Source organism: Lagenorhynchus albirostris, chromosome 1 (genome assembly GCF_949774975.1).
Source record: "Lagenorhynchus albirostris chromosome 1, mLagAlb1.1, whole genome shotgun sequence".
Classification (NCBI taxonomy): domain Eukaryota; kingdom Metazoa; phylum Chordata; class Mammalia; order Artiodactyla; family Delphinidae; genus Lagenorhynchus; species Lagenorhynchus albirostris.
In genome coordinates, this window is record NC_083095.1 from 42,727,445 (window position 1) to 42,749,321 (window position 21,877).

The 21,877-nt window shown below is 36.5% G+C and overlaps 1 protein-coding gene across 1 annotated transcript in view; it reads right to left on the minus strand.

Annotated features, from left to right (window-relative positions):
• Nucleotides 1-21,877, minus strand: part of KIAA0586 (KIAA0586 ortholog) — a 105,973-nt gene that overhangs the window by 78,977 nt on the left and 5,119 nt on the right. The window contains exons 5-14 of the mRNA XM_060142018.1: nt 17,329-17,503; nt 16,376-16,597; nt 13,632-13,785; nt 12,216-12,383; nt 10,868-10,991; nt 6,811-6,943; nt 5,989-6,206; nt 5,512-5,584; nt 3,840-4,067; nt 2,692-2,866 (exon numbers count right to left, since the gene is read on the minus strand). Coding sequence (XP_059998001.1) covers nt 2,692-2,866; nt 3,840-4,067; nt 5,512-5,584; nt 5,989-6,206; nt 6,811-6,943; nt 10,868-10,991; nt 12,216-12,383; nt 13,632-13,785; nt 16,376-16,597; nt 17,329-17,503 — 1,670 coding nt within the window. The remainder of the gene's footprint in view (nt 1-2,691; nt 2,867-3,839; nt 4,068-5,511; nt 5,585-5,988; nt 6,207-6,810; nt 6,944-10,867; nt 10,992-12,215; nt 12,384-13,631; nt 13,786-16,375; nt 16,598-17,328; nt 17,504-21,877) is intronic.

Genomic DNA, 21,877 nt, shown 5'->3' on the forward strand with positions numbered 1-21,877 from the left:
CTTTTAATGTAAGAGTAGTTTTATAAATCTAGACTTTTAAATATAGTTTTATGATCCGAGGAAGAAAAATTTTAGTACCACATCTATATATTTTTTTCATCATGTTCTCAAGTATTCATTCATTCAATTGAAGGAATATTTTTCTTGAATGTTTATTTATTTTTGATAAATTTATTTATTTATTTTTGGCTGCATTGGGTCTTTGTTGCTGCGTGTGGGCTTTCTCTAGTTGTGGTGAGCGGAGGCTACTCTTCGTCATGGTGCATGGGCTTCTCATTGCAGTGGCTTCTCTTGTTGTGGAGCATGGGCTCTAGGTGCACGGGCTTCAGTAGTTGCAGCACACGGGCTCAGTAGTTGTGGTGCATGGGCTTAGTTGCTCCATGGCATGTGGGATCTTCCTGGACTAGGGATCGAACTCATGTCCCCCTGCGTTGGCAGGCGGATTCTTAACCACTGTGCCACCAGGGAAGTCCTCCAGTTTAAGAGGATTAAGACAATGTCTTACTCTTTGTGGCCTTCACAATACCTAGTATAATAATAATGGACACATAAAAGGTATTTGTAAAAAACTTTTTAATTGAACCCTAGCTAGACCTAAGGTAGGTTTTCTTTTTCTTTTTCTGTTTCCACCCAGTTTTGTTTAGTCTGAAAGGGATGCTGTTGCTTATTTCTTACTGTAATACAATAGATTAGTTTGCATTCTGGGCTTCCAGGCAACCACCTCAGAGAAGACTGCCATTTAATTTACTTGCTACAAACAAATGGTTCTTCAATGGAGGGGATCTCTGCAGTGGGACTGATACCGCTGCTTCCATGTTTGTACTGTAGGTGCTATATAGAATCTGAAAGGTGCCTAGCAGTAACTTCTCTCACTGCTAACACTCAGAAACTTAAAGGCAGAGGGGGAAGTGAATGTAGATAGTGTCTAATAGTAACATCATAGTAAGCACTTTTAATGCTTTTAAAGATTTAAAAAATGTATTTTAAGATTTTTTAGAAACAATATCAAAGTCAGATGTACACGGGCTTAGTTGCTTAGTTGCTCCGCGGCACGTGGGATCTTCCCGGACAAGGGTTTGAACCCATGTCCCCTGCACTGGCAGGTGGATTCTTAACCACTGCACCACCAGGGAAGCCCCTTGAATGTTTATTTAAAATATATTTTTTCAGCATTTAAAATGTGTTTGGCATCATTCCAGACACAGGGACTACAAGTACTGAATAAACCAACTGTATTCATGTAGCTTACACTCTAGTAAGGAAAAAAATTGATAAACAAATAAAAGTATAATGTCAGATGGTGAAAAGTGCTATGAGGAACAACAGGCAGAGCAAGGGAATAGAGAGGGCTAGATGATAACATTTTGGATAGGATGGTCAACATAGACCTCTCTGAGGAGCTAACAGCTATGAGCAGAGATTGAAAGAACTGAGTGAGCCATGCAAGGGTCTGAGGGAAAAGCTCTCCAGGCAGAGGGAATAACAGGCACCAAGGCCCAAGGAGGAGCCTGGGTCCATAGGTTCTCAATCACTTCTACCATTAAAAGGGTTACTTCATAAAGTGATTTTTGGATTTAAAAGTATTTTAAAACCTTAACTTATTTTTTGGCAAAGGCTTACCAAACCCCAAATATAAGTCAATAGCAAGGTCTAAGAAACAAGGAAACATTAGGGTAAATATCATCCACAAGCCTAGTAAAATAAAATCTATAGGATTTCTAGATAAACTGACACCCTATATGATCAACTAACTTTTGGAAAGGAAAGGAAGGAAAAATAAAGCAACTGCCACAGCTCCAACTTCCAGAAAGGATCAGAAAGGAAAATGAGTTGGGATCCATGAGTGACGGCATGTTGTCAAAGTGCCTTACACACTGCTAAAGCACAAGTTGAGAAACTTCAAAATGTAACCAAAGTCAACGGACTCAATATTTAACTAAGAGTTATATTTAAATATACTAGTGAAATGGTAGGTGTGAGTCAAAACATATAGTGATAAATAAAGATATTTTTAGTTGTGTACAAAAGTAACAAAAAATTTCCCCCTTTGCTAACTAAGGCTCTTTGAGGACAAACCAAACTACAAAAGTACCCATAAGCACTTTTATGATAATGTACAGCATATGGCTTATTTTTCTGTTCATAAAGAATGTGATGGGGCTTCCCTGGTGGCACAGTGGTTGAGAGTCCGCCTGCCAATGCAGGGGACGCGGGTTTGTGCCCCTGTCCGGGAGGATCCCACATGCCACAGAGCGGCTGGGCCCGTGAGCCATGGCCGCTGGGCCTGCGCATCTGGAGCCTGTGCCCCGCAACAGGAGAGGCCACAGCAGTGAGAGGCCCACGTACCGCAAAAAGAAAGGGAAAAAAAAAAAAAAAAGAATGTGATGGAGTAAGTTTTGCAAGGAAATGTCTACGTTCCCTAGATTATAATTTAAATTGCTTAAAAGTCATCATCTCATAAATTTTATCATGCTTTATCTGAAGATACCATCTAATCCTATTTTTTCCCCACTGATCCTATCTTGAATCTGGTCTATTTTTCCCTACTTTCCTAAAAGGAAATGTTTCCATCCCTAAGCATTACATAATTTGAACAGTATTTATAAGTAATAAAAAGCAAAAATTAAACTTTACATATTAAACCGATACCACAAAAAATGAGTTTTATCACCAAAAAATGAGGTTCCTTACCTTTAACTTGTTCTATTACTTTTGGTCTCTGTGGTCTGGACTTAGGAGATGGAGAATTAAATCTGAGATATGGTCCTTTTTTAAGAGTGCTGCGATGACCCTGGTAAACTGGTTTTCCATAGATTTGTAACATATAATCCTTGTCTTGTACCACTGTGGTTGCTTTCAAAAACCCCTAAGTACACAAAGTTATTCAACTCACCAGCAAAATAGTCATCAAACACTTATCTCATTTTTCTAAAAACACCTTTTGCCAGCTTAAGTACTATATTAAGAATGATCAGGTCAGGAAAGTCCTCTATGTTGAATGGCTCTTAAATTCTGGAGATAGTTCTCAAACTACAGTTGTAAAGTTTTCCAAAGCATAAAAATTAAATACAAAAATCATCCACCCAAAAAACATGAAGGTTCTTACACTACTAAGCATATTATCAGCACCAAAAAGTAAACTTAAATACATTTTACATATGAAAGTAATAACTGTCAAGTACAGTAAAATAACATAAATCAAGTCTTTAAATAATTTCCTGCATTCCTGATCTCACCTTCAATCACAATCTAAATGCCACAGAAAGGTAGCATTTATTGAGCATCTATTAAGTACTAAGTACTGAATTAATCAGATGCTTTATGAATCTGCCCAACAATCCATGTTTGGCATTAACAAAGTTACAGCTTAGTTAGGACAGCCAAAAAATTCCCTCTAGGATCTAGTTCCATGCCTCCCAATCACTAGGCACTAAACAGACATTTGTTAAACTGAAAAATAAACAAACTAAAATTTATACACACACACACACACACACACACACACATATACAACATACAAAGATGAAATACAATTTTGAATACCATGAACTAGAGGATCTAATTTTTGGACTAGATGATCTCTAGATATACCTGCTATAACTGAAATACTGTGATTATAAGTGTGAGATGTCAGAAAAAAGGAACTGTGTACTTTGTGCAGTGATTTCTACATTATGGATATCCAAAACTGTAAATATCAATAGTTTAAAGATGGTTTTACATTTGTATAGTCATTCATATTTTTAAAACATTTTCACAGTCATTTCATTATTTATGTCTTTAAAAAATGATCAATTATAATGCAACATTTACATCACAAAACCAGATTAGGATCTTACCTCTTTTCTCTCTTTCTGTAAGCTTGAAGCAGGCATGCTCCTTGTAGGTGGATTTCTTATTTGCTCCACTTTTTGTTTTTGAGAATGTTTTCTTGGAATTACAGAGTTGTTTACCGTTTTGTCTTGTGTGTTGGTTTCAATATCTTTACTCATGTTCTGAACTCTCTTGGTCCTTTGGTTCTTCTGATCAAATCTCTTTTGTTCATAATCTTTTCTTGCCAGTTCATCCTTAACATAACCAAAATTAAAATTACTTAAAATCTATCCAAGTAGTAATGCTTTCACATCAAAAGTACTAGAATTCATTTTCTGCTGCTATAGAAATATATATATAAATAGCAGTTTTAAAGGCTTTATAAGTAAATGATATTGGTTTACATATGAATAAAAATTCTTTTTAGAATAAACGAAAAATTTAAAAGACTGGTGTTTTATGGAGCAGAGGGAATGAGAAATAGTAGATGATGTTCAGGGATAAGAGGGCAACTTTTCATTATAAAGCTTTTTACACTTCTTGATGTTTAAACCATATGAATATAGTAACTGTTCCAAAAATTAAATTAAAAATTAAGTTTCCATAAAGTAGACAATTTTGTAATAAAACGCTGAGATTTATTTATAAATTAAAGTTACTTGTCGGTTTAAACAAGCATATTTTGCATGAAATCCACAGTTATAGAGTGACATATATTGCTAGTCGTCTGCAGAACCAGATATGAACTCCAAGTCTTCTGACGCTTAGCTCACTTTTTTTCTGGCGCATTACATAGCAGTTAATATAAATTCTTTATAACCACATTAAAGATATATATTCTTAAAACAACAGTGTTTAAAAGTGTATATTAGGGAATCCCCTGGCGGTCCAGTGGTTCAGACTCTGTGCTTTCACTGCTGAGGGCCCAGGTTCGATCCCACAAGCTACATAGTGAGGCCAAAAAACCCCCCAAAAACAAAAAACAAGAAAGAAACAAAAATAAATCCCCCAAACCAAAAAAACTAACACTTCATCTTCTACCACTGTGAGTACGTAGATACACACATCTTACAGTCAGGAAAAAACACTTTGCATCCCAAGGTAAAAATGAGTTACCCTGTCTAGTTTTGCTTCTTCAAATACATAGAATTTTAAGAATTTCCTTTAAATTACTGACCCCTTGATAAAAACAACTGTCATGGATTTTTGCAATGCTAATGTCTGAAGATACACCATGAGCTTTGTGGAGGTGAGAAAGTGGCAGTTTTTCCAGCTGAAACTGACTTCTCTAAACTTAGTAACCTTAAAAATCTTGTGGAGTATTTTCCTTTTAAGTAACTTTGATGTTTTTACTTTGGTAAGCCAATGCTTCTAAATCTGCTGTCTTTTTTTTTAAAGGATCCTTTTTTTGTAAGTATATTTCTTTCTTTTCTAAATGCTTGTGCTAAATTTTCTTTCAAATCACTCATATTTTAGTTATTATCCACAATTTTTCAGTTAACAGCCATAATATAATTTATGAGACAAAGCACATGTTAAGTAAAATGAAACTTATTACTAAGTAAGTATAAAGGGTGAGAGAGTGAAATTAAGAATTATCAGTGGACTTAAAAGGAATATTTTGAGAATATGTATGATACTTGTAATAAATGTTATCTCCTAAGAATTCAATTAATTCTTTTTTTTTCCAATACCTACTTGAATTTCTGCAGAAATAGTTTTAATCCAGTTATCTACTGCCTTTCTGATCCGAATCTTCTCTGACACCTCTCTACAAAACAGAAAAAAGAATTTTCTTAAATTAACATTAAAGGTCCTAAGAATAGATCTCTTACCTAGTTTTGAATCTATTGTGTAGCCCAATATCCTTCATCTGAAAATGAAAAACCAATGTTATTAGTTTCATCGAATGTTTGAAAAGCACATGTAGATCCCAGAAGAAATGTACCAAGGAGAGAAAAAAACAGGGAAAATTAACATCTGTGAAAAATAATAGCAACATGTACATATCCAAATTCCAACTTTATAATAAGTCCACATGTCAAAGGCAATGAAGAACATTTTCTAAACATTAAAACACACTAAAACAAAATGAAGCACTTAGAAAAAAAAATATGAGAGCCTGTAAACTGGCAGTTTCATAAAAAACCTTGGGATGCCAACATCCTGTCCTACCTGTTGCTAGATAGAGCATTGATGAATGAATACATGGCAGCTCCATCCTTTGCACGAATAATAGCTTCCAGGTTTTCTTCAAGTACTTTTTTATTGTTTTGTACTCCTCTCAAAATCTTCTCAGCATCTTTCAATATGGATCTCGTATTGGTTATTTGAAGCTTAATGGAATTCTGTGGAAGACCAGCAACCCCTGACACAATCTGAGATTCTTTTGGCTTAAAAGATAAAAAGGCAAGAATGTTAATATGTAAAACATATTAATATTTTAATCCAAATAAGAGCTATTACTATAGTTTGGGACATATACTATGCCAATACAGTCTAAGGAATCAATTTGTCAAATTGAAGAGCTATAAAAGAATACTTGGCAACTAAAGTTTCTTTCCATTTAGAAGCACTAATGTGAATGTTCAGTGAAATGGGGCTGGGAAGCCCACAGCAGTTCGGTGGCCAACAAAAGCTCTATCTGGTGAAGAAAGCTAAAACAAAATAAGAGCAAGTTGGCTCTAGGTAGGCAGAGCAGACAATGTGAACTGGATAAACGAGGGCCATTCACAGTTCCCTTCCGCCTTCCTTCCTCTCCAACAGAAGCTGGAGAGCTACAGGTTGCCATGTGGCTCAGTCTTAGCCAAGGAGCAGTAAGTAGAAATCACTTGATGAGGGCTTTTGGAAAAGTTTTGTAAGGGGAACAGGCTGGGCTGACATGTCTTTCCATGCTTTGTCTTCATCCTTCCTCTTGCTTTCTGTCTTGATAACTTTATTTCTTCGTAATTTTTACCTTTACTAATCATTAATTTTAGTATCTTGCTCCCACCTTACCTGGAGTATGCCATTTGTTTCGTTCCTCTTTTGGCCAAGATCATGAAGAATATCATCAGACTTCTGCACAGTCACTTTAGCTGTTCCTAGTTCTTCATAGGAAGGAAATTTCTGAGTGGATAGAGGGTCAATGCTGTAAAAGATTTAAAATTAAAGTTTTCTAAATTGTCATAAGTTCAGTAAACAGTTGATTATATAAATCTTTGATACATCCTTAGTTATATGAATTCTAAATGAGTCTTATTAAAATTGTACAACAGAATTAATCAGTTATGTGATTAAACATATGAAACACCAAAAATTACAAGAAACAAGATTACTCTGGCCAGACTGGTTTAGGAATAGTAGAAAAAGAGCAGGAAAAAGCTAACGTGCAAAAGCACTTCTGGAATGGTGGAGTAAGAATCTCTAAAAATCTACTCCTGTTAAGAGTAAAGAGAACACTAGCAAAAATGGTCAAATCAGCTTTTGCAGAATGCTGGAAATTAAACAAAAGCTTGCAACAACCCAAGGAATATTTAAGTAAGAAAATGGCTGACAAGAACAGCAAGCTCTATGGCATTTTTAACTTGCCCTATTCCCAGAGCCCTTTCCCCAACTCTGTGGTAGCTTTGAACATCAACAGACTCGGGAATTCCCTGGTGGTCCAGTGGGTAAGACTCCATGTTCCCAATGCAGGGGGCCCGGGTTCAATCCCACATGTATGCCACAGCTAAGAAGTCTGCATGCTGCAACTAAGAAGCCTGCATGCAGTAACTAAAAAGGCCGCAAGAAAGATCCCACGTGCCACAATTAAGACCCAGCACAGCCAAAATAAATAAATAAATAGAACATTTTTTAAAAAAAGAAAACCAACAGCCTCACAACCACTAAAAAGTCAGAACGAGTTTGGAGCCCCTCAAAAAGTCCCTTCTCAGGGTTTCTCCTTAGACCTGACTCAGACTTATCTCAGTGAGAAATCCCATCCCCAGGTCATTCTTCGAAAACAGTGCCAATTGTTCAACATCTTAGCTGCCTGAGGGGGTCATGCCAGTTGAGGCAAACAAGAGGGTAAACAATAAACCAAAAATTTGGGGAATGAGATGTCCATGGTGGAGTTCTGAAAAGCTCCAACACATTACTGGGGATCTAGAAGGTCATGTGCACGTACAGGGCTATGTGCATGCAAAAGAATGACCTAAAAAGGGCCTAATCTTTCACATCTGACTGATCGTGGGCTCTGTGCGAGTAGGAAGTTAAGGTTAAGACAGACTTATAAACTGCTGGAGCACTGAAGGTATGCCCCAACATGTAGATACACACACACACACACACACACACACACACACACACACACAGCCCCTTGCAAAGACAGGGAGACTTATTCATTCAAAGCAGATAAGGAAATCTCCTTCCAATCATTAGCAGACTTAGCTAACCAAATAGAGACTTGCTACACATGATAAAGAATTAAAATTACAGAATTAGTCCAGGAAAATCACTTAACAAACAGCAACAACATGAACAACAACAATCAGCAATACCAACAAACGCTGGCTGGGGGCGGCAGTTGTTGGAAGAATCTGATTTCCAGAACTGGCACATTAAAATGTCTAATTTTCAACAAAAATGTTGTGAGACACAAAGAAACGGGAAAGTATAACTCAGACACAGGAAAAAGCATAGTCAGTAGAAACTGTCCTTGAGGAAGCCCAAATATTGGACTTACTAGAAAAAGAACATAAATGAGCTACTACAATTAAAAGAAAGTATAAGAATGAAGTCTCAGGAACTCCCTGGTGGTCCACTGGTTAGGACTCCGTGCTTTCACTGCCGAGGGCCTGGGTTCAACCCCTGCTCAGGGAACTAAGATCCTGCAAGCTGCACGACACGGCCAAAAAGAAACCTAAAAGAATGAAGTCTCACCAAAGAATATCAATAAAGATAAAAACTATTTTTAAAAAAATAGAAATTCTGAGAGTTGAAAAATACAATAACTGAAATGTAACATTCACTAGATGGGCTAAACAGCATATTCAAATTGGCAAAAGAAAGAATCAGCAAATTTAAAGATAGATTAATTGAAATTATCCAGTTTGAGGAACAGAAGAAAAAAAGAATGAAAAAAATTAAAAGTCTCAGAGACCTGTGGAACATCATCAAGCATACAACATAGCCCTTGGAGAGAAAAAAAAGGTCATGTGCACTATTTAACTGTGTAAAGAAATAACGGCCAAAAACTTCCCCAATTTAATGAGTATTAATCCACTCATCCAAGAAGATCAACAAAATCTAAGGAGGATAAACTCAAAGAGAGCCACACTTAGCTACATCATAGTCAAATTGTCAAAAGCCTAAGACACAGGGAGAATCCTGAAAGCAGCAAGAGAAAAATAACTAATTATATACAGTTTCCTCAGGAAGATTAACAGCTTACTTCTCATCAGAAATCATGAGGTCTAGAAGGCAGTGAGATGACATATTCACAGCACTAAAAGAAAAAGAGTGTCAACCAAAAATTCTACACCTGGCAAAACTACCCTTCAAAGGTAGAAATTAAGACATTCCTAGATAAACAAAACTGAGAGAATTCATCACCAGCAGACCTACTCTACAGTAAATACTAAAAAGAGTCCCTCAAAGTGAAATAAAAGGACACCACAAACTAACTCAAATCCATGTGAAGAAACAAAGAGTACTGGTAAAAGTTAACTACATAGGTAAATATAAAAGACAGTATTAAATTATTTTTGTTTATAACTCTTTTCTTCTATCGGATTTAAAAGACAACTGCATAAAGCAATAATTATCAAGCTGTATAGACAAACTTATAATGCAAGAAGACATAATTTGTATGACAATAATAGCAGAAAGAAAGGGGGAGGGAATCAATCTATATCAGAGCAAAGTTTTTGAATCCTATAGAAATTAAATTGGTATTAATCCTAACTAGATCATTTTAAATTAAGATGTTAATTGTAATTCCTAGGGCAACCACTGAGAAAATAACTCAAAAAATATAGTAAAAGAAGCAACAAGGGAATGAAAATCTTATACTAGAATATATCTATTTAATAAAAAAAAAGACATTATGGAGGAATAGTGGAATAAAAAAACACCTAAGATATAAAAAAACATATAACAACATGACAGACATAAATCTTACTTTATCAGTAATTACATTAAATGTAATGGACTAAAATTGTAATGTCTTCTTATGAGATTATGCAAAATGTGACACGTTTAGTTTTTATTACTGTAGTTTTCATGACATTCAAAAAAAATTATAGTGGCTTAGATTTACTTGACTTTTTAAAAACTCTTTATAATGTAAAGTTTCAAACATACACAAAAGTAGAAAGAATAGTATAATGACCTCTATATACCTTTATTCAACTACAAAAATAACTAACTTATGGCTATTCTCATTTCATTTATACTTCCAACCCAGTTTTCCCCACCTTGCAATGGATTTTTTTAAATTAATTTATTTTATTTTTATTTTTTTATTTTTGGCTGTGTTGGGTCTTCGTTGCTGTATGCGGGCTTTCTCCAGTTGGGGTGAGCAGGGGCTACTCTTCGTTGCGGTGGACCGGCTTCTCATTGTGGTGGCTTCTCTTGTTGCAGAGCACGGGCTCTAGGTGCTCAGGCTTCAGTAGTTGTGACTTGCAGGTTCTAGAGCGCAGACTCAGTAGTTGTGGTGCACGGGCTTAGTTGCTCCACGGCAAGTGGGACCTTCCCGGACCAGGGCTCGAACCCATGTCCCCTGTGTTGGCAGGTGGATTCTTAACCACTGTGCCACCAGGGAAGCCCCTGCAATGGATTATTATTGAAGCAAATCCCAGATATCATTTCATCAGAAATGAATAGTAAATAATCCACAGTTTGAGAAAATTAGATGTATTCATAATTATATTATAGAAAAGAGGAAAGATCTATTAGCAGAAGAAAATAGTAACTAAATCTAAGACAATTTTTAAAAGCAATGTTTTAAATTCACTAAAATTTCTAAAGAAATTTTAAAAATATAAACAAAGCTCTTTTCAATGTAGCTTTTATTCCAATCTCTTGTTTTTACCTGTTTCTCCTCTCAGGATTCCATCCTATTTTTGATCTAGTTAGTAAGTTTTTGTCTGAAGATTCACTTATTCTTGTCAAAGAATCATAGCTATTCAAAATTTGTTCCAATAGTCCTACATTTTCTACAATAGAAGAAATACAATATCATTTTTCAAGTACTAATTCATTTCTCTTTTATATACTATCTCACATATATTTGTACTAAATTAGTTTCATGTGGTGATGACCTACTCAATTTACAATGTAGACTACACATACATTCATCAATAAAACTAAATATTTATAACTCAAGGAAACTATACTGGTACAATTTTAGGCCTGAATTTATTTCCATCACAGAAAAAAGGAATTTGAACGAGAAGTAACATCATCACAAAGCCCAGTAAACTGTAACTATTTTTTTTTTTTTTTTTTTGCGGTACGCAGGCCTCTCACTGCTGTGGCCCCTCCCGCTGCGGAGCACAGGCTCCAGACGCACAGGCTCAGCGGCCATGGCCTATGGGCCCAGCCGCTCCGCGGCATGTGGGATCCTCCCGGACCGGGGCACGAACCCGTGTCCCCTGCATCGGCAGGTGGACTCTCAACCGCTGCGCCACCAGGGAAGCCCTGTAACTATTTTTATAAACAGTGAAAGGGAGATTTAACTATTTCTTCACAACAACTATTGGTTGAATCCTCCTTTTAGCCTCATCTTTAATGAGACTACATAACAAACTTTTTTTTTTTTTGGTGAGGTTAGTTTATTAATTAAAGATTTTATTATCTTTTAAATTCCTTAAGATTCTTTAAATGTGTCCAAGACAAGACTGGAATGCATTTAAATGACTCCAAAAATGAAAGCTTATATTTAACATTTTTACTTACTTTTACTAGAAAGGCTATATTTTAAGTGTCTATAACAAATTATTATTTCCTGTCACTTATAAAGGTTATTAGCACTTTTTCCAATTGAACACAATAATAAATGTTAAAATTCTCTGAGTTTTAGTATTTAAAGTCACACTTAAAAACAATATAAGTAAACATGATAATCAACCTTACCTTCTATAAAGCATTATTTTTTATTTATTAATAACAAATTTTTTTCATTAAAGGTTTAAGTAATAACATGTTGAAGATAGTCAGAATAATTATAAAGGTATATCTCCAACTCCTTCTACAAAGAACCTAAAGAAGCTTGATTTGCCCAGAAAGTATCATTTAAATACAAATATTAAAAATAGAGATCCTACTTCAGTTACTACAAGGCACATTAGAGAATTATAAATCATGAGTGTGGAAATCTGTTCCTAATTTGAGATGGGTCTAATAAAAGTAGTGGGTGCTAATTATAATTGCTTTATTACCTGTATGATGTGATATCTCCATATTTTCTTTTTTATCCGTAGGATTTTCCCTCTTTGATATTTTATCATCCTTTGAAACAGGTACAGGAGCAAATCTGCGGGGTGCTGGTGTCTCCAAAGGAGATTTCTGTTTATCAAAATTGGTATCTTCAACCTCTATTGAAGGTGCTTCAATAGAAAATAAAGAAAATAATAAATTTAACTTACTTTTTAAAAACGTTTAAATTGTAATATTACTCTTCCCCATATTTTAAAAATAAAACAAAAATTATATAGGATACTCAAATTATTAACAAATATATAGAAATAAGTTCATCCTCACTAGAATCAGAAGAATACAAACTATAAACACTTTATACTTATACCTAATAAATAAGAAAAAAATATGACAATATTCAGTGCTATTCAAGTTGTGGTGAAAAATGGCATAGCCAGACACTGCTCGTGGCAATGAAAACTGGTAAGACCATCTGGTGCTAAGTATAGCAAGTCTTAAAATTTTTATATACTTTGATCTAGAGAGATCCCACTTTAGAGTACAAAATACATTAGACAACTATGAACGGTGAGCGTGGAAACCTGAGTTCCAGCTGTAGCTCTGACACTTTCACTCTCAAGCCAGGTGACCTTGAGCAGGCAGTCATAACCTTTCTGGGCTTCATCTTCCTCCCTTTACAACTTAAAAACTGATTCACATCACTTCACAAAAGTTTTGTAAGACCCACTCATTTGGGGGAAACGTAAAGCACCTTGCAAGTATAAGGAACCTTTAACATGTCTGTAATCCAACAATGTTCTAACAAATCAAATGTCGGGAATATTGTACTCCATGGATCTGTATATCATTAAAGGGATAGGCCCTTGATTTTCATTAGTTCATTATTCAAATATCAATAATTTGGAGATACATTTATTGATATAGTTTAAATTCCAAAGGATTAACACAAATAAGCTATGTATTCCTTTGTTTTTATAAAGAGATTTTTAAAATTCCATTAAAATAGACTTGCATTACTAACTCTTTGAAAATATTTAGAAATAGTTTCTAATTGTACTCAGATGGTTTCTCCCCTGACAGAATCAAGAAAACAGCAAATATCCAGTTTGTCAGAAAATTGGTGAATTGATGACAAGCATTTTTGATGCTAGATAAGTAAAATTTTTCTAAATTTATATAGAAGTGCTTCTGACAATTTATGAAAGTTATTAATTAAGACCATCAAGTAGAACATGATCCATAACTTGACTGAACAAGTTTCAAAATAATCTAAAACTTACCTGACCTAAAAAAAAACAAAACCTAATTTTATAAAACAAAGAGTCTCTCACAACCTTGTAAGTAAGTTTTCAGCTTATATACTGCAAAGAACATTCATAGCTGGCATTTTTTATTCATAGAAAACTACATATTTTTACCTTGTTTGGAAGCAAAGGTGTTATTTGAAGATAGATTACTGCTACCAAAATTCAAATGGTCTGGTTTTACAGAATACTTTTCCACTGCTCTAGAAGGGGGCACAGTAACGGGCTGAAAACTACTAGTCTTGAGTGCAGCACTAATGAAGTGAGTCTAGAAAACATAAAATTACTTTGTTAATTTCAAGTATCATTTGAAAGAGTTAGATGACAAAATACTTTGAATTTATTAGAAGACTTGAAAACAATCTATTAGATTTAATAAACAATGAAAATACATACATTACATGCAACTATCTACTGCAGCAGCAATGCCACTGGAAGCATATAATAGCACTTGGGTTAAGTCTGGCTCTGCAGTGTGGCCCTGATCATTTAATTTATTCTAAACCTCCGTTTCTTCCTTTTCACCTCAGAGATGGCTCAAGAGACACTGAAGCAGGGTAGGAGAGGACCAGGAAGAAGGGACCCTAGCCCTAGACCTCTACTTAAACCAGAGAATTTAAAACCAAAACATCTCATCTTTTATATCCTGGATGGTAAGATTTTATTTTAATTAAAGGTTTAAAAACCATTGACAGAAAGCACTCAAATAAAATAGTAGCCGCGCATAGTAGCAGCAGTAATTTATGCATTTACGTATAAATGGAAACTATAGTGACAACACAGTTTTAACACTATTAAAACATCTGAAATGTGTAAGTATCTTAACTAATAAAACGGATTTTAAAAGAGTTTTATGCTAGACAAAGAAAAACCGAAAAGATTTATAGTTTTACAGAATTCTTAAAAGTGTGTTGAGATCACTCTTCAAAAAGAATTTCATTTCATTAAGCCTTAACTGAACTACTAAAATACTCACTGAAAGTTCAATTTTCTCTGTAGTTATAGGCTTTATAAATAAGATGTCTGAATTAGCAAAGATTCCATTCTTCCAAAATCAGAAAGTTAATAAATTATGCGTTTATTTATGGAAGGATAAATGAATGGCAGGCACCTAGAACTACCTTAAAAAAACTCAATGTGCTTTTCAAATGTGTCATCTCATTCTATCCTGAACCAAAAATATTTTCTAGGTAAAGAAATCAAGGCTCAGAGAAGCAAAGTTACCTGTAGACTGGGGACCAGCACTCTGATAGGCCCACTCCTAGCCTCTCCAGATGACATGCTGCATACTCAATTTTAGCAATGTATGGAGTACTTAGTAAAACTTTATTTTATATGCCCATAATCATTCCAATAAAAATAATATCTTAATCCCATGAAAATTTCAAGACAAGCTCTATTAGGAAGTCTTGAAAGTAATAGGACATTAGCGTTCACTCTGTGATCTTATATTGAGCTATGATAAGCTTATTTTTATATATTCTTCTGAATGTTATATTTTAATTTTATTTTTAAAAGTTTGTAAACTGCATACTAAGTAGGGAAAAAAAGTAAATTAAAACCAATGCAGGGCTTCCTTGGTGGCGCAGTGGTTACGAATCTGCCTGCAGGGGCTTCCCTGGTGGTGCAGTGGTTGAGAGTCCACCTGCCGATGCAGGGGACACGGGTTCGTGCCCCGGTGCGGGAGGATCCCGCAAGCCGTGGAGCGGCTGGGCCCGTGAGCCATGGCCGCTGGGCCTGCGCGTCCGGAGCCTGTGCTCTGCAATGGGAGAGGCCACAACAGTGAGAGGCCCGTGTACCGAAAAAAAAAAAAAAAAAAAAAAAAAAGAATCTGCCTGCAAATGTGCAAATGCAGGGGACACGGGTTTGAGCCCTGGTCCAGGAAGATCCCACATGCCATGGAGCAACTAAGCCCATGCGCCACAACTACTGAGTCTGAGATCTAGAGCCCGCGTGCCACAACTACTGAGCCCACGTGCCACAACTACTGAAGCCCACGTGCCTAGAGGCTGTGCTCCGCAACAAGAGAAGCCACTGCAATGAGAAGCCCGTGCACCGCAACGGAGAGTAGCCCCAGCTCGCCGCAACTAGAGAAAGCCCGCGCCCAGCAACGAAGACCCAACACAGCCAAAAATAAATAAATAAAATAAATAAATTTATTTTTAAAAACCCAATGCATTTACGATGCTGGTCATTCACTCATTCAAAAAGAAAGTATACTGAGTACCTGAGTGCTGGGTAATATCCCAGGACTTAAGAAATTCCAAAATAAATAAGAAACTATACTATCAGCTCTCTGTGAGGATAATTCTCCTTTTTATAATAGCCCAGTGCCTCATATTCAAAAGGCATAAGAATATTCATTCTTTTTAATTAAGTAAATGTAGAAGCAAATAAGTATACTAGGTGGTTCTCATCCAAGGGTGCGCAACGGAATCATTAGAGAGCTTTCAAGGATTCCCAGACCCCATCTGAGACCTGCTGTCTCAGACTTTCTGAGAGGTACAAGCACGTGTATATTTATAAAGCTCTCCAAGTGAGTCTGATGCACATTCCCAGGCTAAGAGCCACTGATGTAAACAAAAAACTGCAATGCAATAAATGCCCTTTAAAAACACCGTCAACAGAAATACCACAAAAGAAGGAAAAGCCAACTATAAGGAGAGGTCTCACAGAGCTAGACGTCTGAACTAGAACATGCAGAGTTACCCCATAGAGGAAAAGAATTCTGAACAAAAGCAAATCATTATTTAAGAACTAAAACTGTTACAATCTCCTGAGCTATTACAATAATCAATGAATATTAGCTTAGAGATCCACATGATAAAAGGTCATGGAATGTGTAATCCCTTTATTACCTGAATATCTATTTGTTGTTGCTGCAGTTTTTCAAGATGCCTAATGTACTGCTCCATAAACACATTCATTTGCTTTCCATGATCACGGCAGTGTAGTTTCTCATGGTTATTCTGAATGGTTGTCTGCTGCTCTGTAACGCGTTGTAGCTGTTTATCAGTCTCCTGTAACTTATTGAGTAATTCTGTAACAGTATTGACCTTTGATTCCAACTCACTCTGCACCTAAAACAGTAAAAATATCCAAAGATATCAAAAATATGCTCAATTACTAGAAAGATTATATAAAGTGATTGGTATTGAGAAATTATCAAACCAAATTTCTGATGATTTTATGCCTTTATTTTTAGAATCACAGAAATAAAAGGCAGAAGATAGTTATCCTTAAGTAGATCTTTTCTCTCATAAAAAATAACAAATTTGTCACATACAATTTTTATTTCTTAAGTGGAAATTAAATACTTAATGGAAATTAAAAATACTTAAATGGAAATTAAAAAGAAGGAAATAGCAAAACAAAGTAGCTTTCGATACTTCACTAATCTGAGGCTGAGTTAGGTCAGCAGTCTTGGCTCTCCCCCTATTGGCTCTAAGACCTTATTGCTGACTCTGACCTGTTTCTCATTTTTCCCATTTACAAACTGAGGGGTTTGGCATAGATGGTCTGTATGGTCCCTTCTAGCTCTAAAATAAGGATGACCAAACATCCCAGGTACCCAGGACTGAGGGGTTCCCAAGATGATATTTTGCAGTGCTAAAACTAAGAAAGTCCAGGATTTTCTAGAACTAACACAGGGATGAGAGATAAATCTCACAACTTCTGAGAAATAATTCACAACTACAGACAGCAATATCCCTAGCCAATGGCTGGACACAACAATTACAGAATCAGTTTCTAATAAACATTTTTACATTTTACAAAGTAGTAATGACTATCTGGGAAGAAACAGATATACTTTTATCAGTGGAGCTGCTGTTGCAATGGCGGCAGCAGTTGCTGCAGCCACAGTTGCAGCTGAATCAATTCCACTGGGTGAAGTTCTACTCTCCTGAATAATAGGGTCCTTTTCTGCGCTGGCATCTTCTAAAAGCTGTACCTTTACCTCCTTAAAGACAGGCATGCTTTGAGCTCTGTAAATAAAAAAGGAATAAAATCTATTCAGTAACCTCTACTGAACCATTAGAAGAAATACCTACAAGTGGTAATCTGCTGCAGGTGAGTTTTCTTGATTTTTTTAATTTAAATCCCTATTTTTCACTATCAGCATCTTATTAGTCATTTGGTTAATGAAATCTATTAAGGCTCAGGTCACTACACACTAAGGAAATAAAAAGGTAATTCCTTGAAGGCACTGATATTTCAGAAAATACGACTTATGCATGTGGAAAAGACATGGGCACAATTACAATGATTTATAGTCAAGAAGTACAAATTTATAACATGCAGAAAAGGCTCTAAGAATTTAGGTATCAAGTTTTACTCCCAAAGTAAGACAACCCAAGAGGGATCGTTAAAACCGCTGAAAAGAATTTTTTAAATTCTAACTCATTTAGATTTAATAAATGTCACCTAGTTTATTAAAATGGGCACAAAATACACTACTAAGCAGTCTGGATTAAAAATGAGTCCAGAAAATAGATACATATTCACAGTAAGGCATTTAACTAAACACCTAAAAAAAAAAAAAAAAGACTGGTCAATTTTGTGCTGTATTTGGCCTAAAAGAAATCAATGAAAGAAAACACTGACAAAACTGAAGACTCCCTAAGGTAAGTCTAAGTAAAATCAACAGGAATGAGCTCCATCTCCAGCTGCTGAATTTCCACCCTTTGATTTTTCCTTTTATTTTTTTTGCGGTACGCGGGCCTCTCACTGTTGCGGCCTCTCCCGTTGCGGAGCACAGGCTCCGGACGCGCAGGCTCAGCGGCCATGGCTCACGGGCCCAGTCGCTCCGCGGCATGTGGGATCTTCGCGGACTGGGGCACGAACCCGTGTCCCCTGCATCGGCAGGCAGACTCTCAACCACTGAGCCACCAGGGAAGACCCCCATCCTTTGATTTTTGAAGAAGGCCACAGAGCTCTTAAACTTACTCCTCATTGATGTTGCCTCATCTCTATTAAGAGCATCATTTTTCTCTCATTCTCAAAATTTTGAAGTTAACTTCTCTATCCTCGTTTACCTTCTCATGCCCAACTGAGTCATCAGGTTTTGTCAATTATTTCATCACAATTGCAGGACTAGTGTCATGGAATTATGGAGGTAGGGGGAACCCAGTAGCCCATCTTTCCTAATTTTCACATCAAGAAACTGAGGTCCATAGAGGTAACGGGATTTACTTGATCACGTCACAGAACTAGTAAGTAGCTGAGTTAGGACCAGTTCCCAGAGATCGTCCCATAACACCAAGCTTTCTCTCTCAAACAGCACTTCTCCCTTCAGACTTCTGCTCTAGTACAAACCATCATCTCTGGCCAACTATTTCATTCTTCCCGTTTCTAATTGCTTAAAAACTCTCCACACACATTTTCCCACCATTCAAAAAATCTAAAATCATTCCTTATAGACAACTGATTAGGCTACTTTCCTGTTTGGCCTTCCACACACTCCATCCTCTGGCCCTGCCCTATACATACTGCACTTTTCCTCCCAAAACCACCTCTTCCTGAGTCACACTGCTCTCACTGACTACGGCATGCCACTCCCACAGCTGACTCCATGCTTTTTCTCACTCTCTCAACCTTCTTCACCTAACTTACTCTATCCTTCTAAAGATACAACAAAAGCCTTACCTTTTTCAATAAGCCTGCTCTCATAACATTTCCTCTTGATCTTTCCATTCATTAATTACTTTTGTATTTACTTCCTATACCACACAACTGAGGCTTGACAGTCAGCCATCCTATGGTTTAAATGTCTGTACAGAACAGTTTAACAATGTATTGAATGTTTCCTCTCACAGCTCTAATCATGCATTCCTCCACATATCTACCTATTCTCTCCCCAGCCAAGCCCTAAGCAACCTGGGGTGGGGGGCCGGGGACTTCTTTTATACCAAACAGCAACTAAGAAAGAGCACATAGTAGGTGCTCAATATATATTTAGCTGACTGAGTGGTGTACTAAGAAAATGTAATTCAGATAATCTGTATCTTTTAGAATTTCTGTCTGAAGTCTGAATGTGATTTACCCTTTAAGATCTTTCATTCAGGGCTTCCGTGGTGGCACAGTGGTTGAGAGTCCGCCTGACGATGCAGGGGACGTGGGCTCGTGCCCCGGTCCGGGAAGATCCCGCATGCCGCGGAGCGGCTGGGCCCGTGAGTCATGGCTGCTGAGGCTGCACGTCCGGAGCCTGTGCTCCGCAACGGGAGAGGCCACAACAGTGAGAGGCCCGCGTACTGCAAAAAAAAAAAAAAAAAAAGATCTTTCATTCTACTTTAATACATTAAATTGACCAACAAGAAAAATAACATTATAAGGCTAGACATCAACTTCTTTATAGGCTTTAAAATTTTATTTTTTCCAATTATCAAATTAATAAATGCTCAATGTAGCCAATGAGCTTCTAAGTGTAAAGAACTAGAAAAAATGCACATAACTCTCCCATTCAGAAGAAACTGTTTCCTTCTAGTCTTTTTCTAGAAGACTTCTTTATTCCTAAATCTCTTTATTCCTAAATCCTCTGAATCTGGCATCTATCCCAATGCTACACTGAAACTGCTCTTACCAAGGCCATTAATACCTCGTCTTGCTCAATTCAATGGACACTTTTCAGTCCTTATCTTTCTTTACCTCTGAGCAGCTATCAAACTTAGAACCTCATTTCCCTTGGTTTTGTTAAGACCATACTCTCTTACACCTCTGGATAAACTTTCTGAGTAACATTTAGAAGCCACATTGCTTTCTTTGCACATCTCTTAAAGGTTTGGTTTTCTCAGAGCCCTACCCTATGCCATCTCTTTTCACTCTCACACTCCCACCGAGTCACTTCAGTCACTTCCAGAGCTTAGACTACTATCTACATACAGATGACTTATGGATTTCTAGCTTAGACCCCTTTTGTAAATTTGACCTTTATATTCAATTTCCTATCAGACATTTTTCACCTGGATGTCTCATAGGTACCTCAAACCCCTGCTTACGTCTAAAATGAAATTTATTCCCCCAAGGCTTCCATTTCTTAATGAATACTACTACTGACTATGCATTTATACAAGCTAAAAATCTAGGATCCATCCTTAGCTCCTTCCTCACTCTCACATCTAAGCAGCAATTCCTGTCAATTCTATCTCCAGATCATCTTCCAAACCTGTGTACTCCTCTACAGCCCAGCATGATTCCCACCCTCACATTCCACCATTCCCCAATGTACTCAGGACCAATCTAATTCATCTCTTTAAAAGATTCCTGAAAAATTCATAGTCAACTGGTTTCCTGGACTCCAGTCCAGTCCTCTTCCAATCCATTTTTTCATAACTACCTGAGTGAGCCTTTTAAGAAAAATATATCACACTTTAAAACTTTTAAATGATTTGCTGTTTCTCTTTAAGTCCAAACTTCTTTTAAGTAGTTTATAACCTCACCCCTTGCTTACCTCTCCAGCCACATGTAAGGACATTCTACCCTTGTTCTAGACACTCTGGACAGACTCTTCATTCCTCAAAGGCTCCAGCTGATTACCTTTTATCACAGCTTTACAGCATATTATAGTAGCAAATAGGGCAGATTTTCCATCATTCCATTTCTGTTTCTCCAAAATTAGCTATTCTCAACTGTGTGCATTCTAGATGTATGTATTCTTAACAGTATGTGTATATATTCTCAATTTGTGTGTCTTCCAAGTAAATTTTAGAATCACTTTGCCAAATTCCATCCACCATTCTCAAAAAAAAAAAAAAAATTCAAGTGACACTAACTACAGCAAAATCTCTCTTAACCCAGTATGAGAGTCATTTTATATTTCTGACTCAATTATTATTCTCTACATTGCAATGACCTTCTCAGAGGCCCTTCCTAGTTTTTTTGTTTTTTGCTTTTTTAAAAAAATTCTGTGCATCCATCCTGAAATGGGGAGAGATCTACTGTGAACAGATAAGAGGCATAGTGTTCACAGTTACCTCTCACTGTCCACTTGTATATAAACAACTTCTCCCTCTCAGATCGGAGAGTTCTGACTTGAAGGCAAGTTGATAAAGTCCCCATTACGGTTGCAAGCAGCCACTTCCACCTGGGGTCAGCTGGATGGAAATGGTAATCACTTTCTCTCCAAATGAGTCAGATGTAGTCTGCAATTTTTAGTTCAAGTATAGAATTTGGGAGACTGCACTACTCCCTCATGCCCTTACTTTTGCCTTTTCTTATATATTTACAAATCCCAGAATGCAATTTACCATCCAAATTCTCCTCCTAACCACCATATCACATATTGGGAACTGGAGGCTGATCAAATGTAAAAGGGAAAAGCACCATTAAGCAAAACAACCAGTTGTGAAACTCTGGCTGGCTCA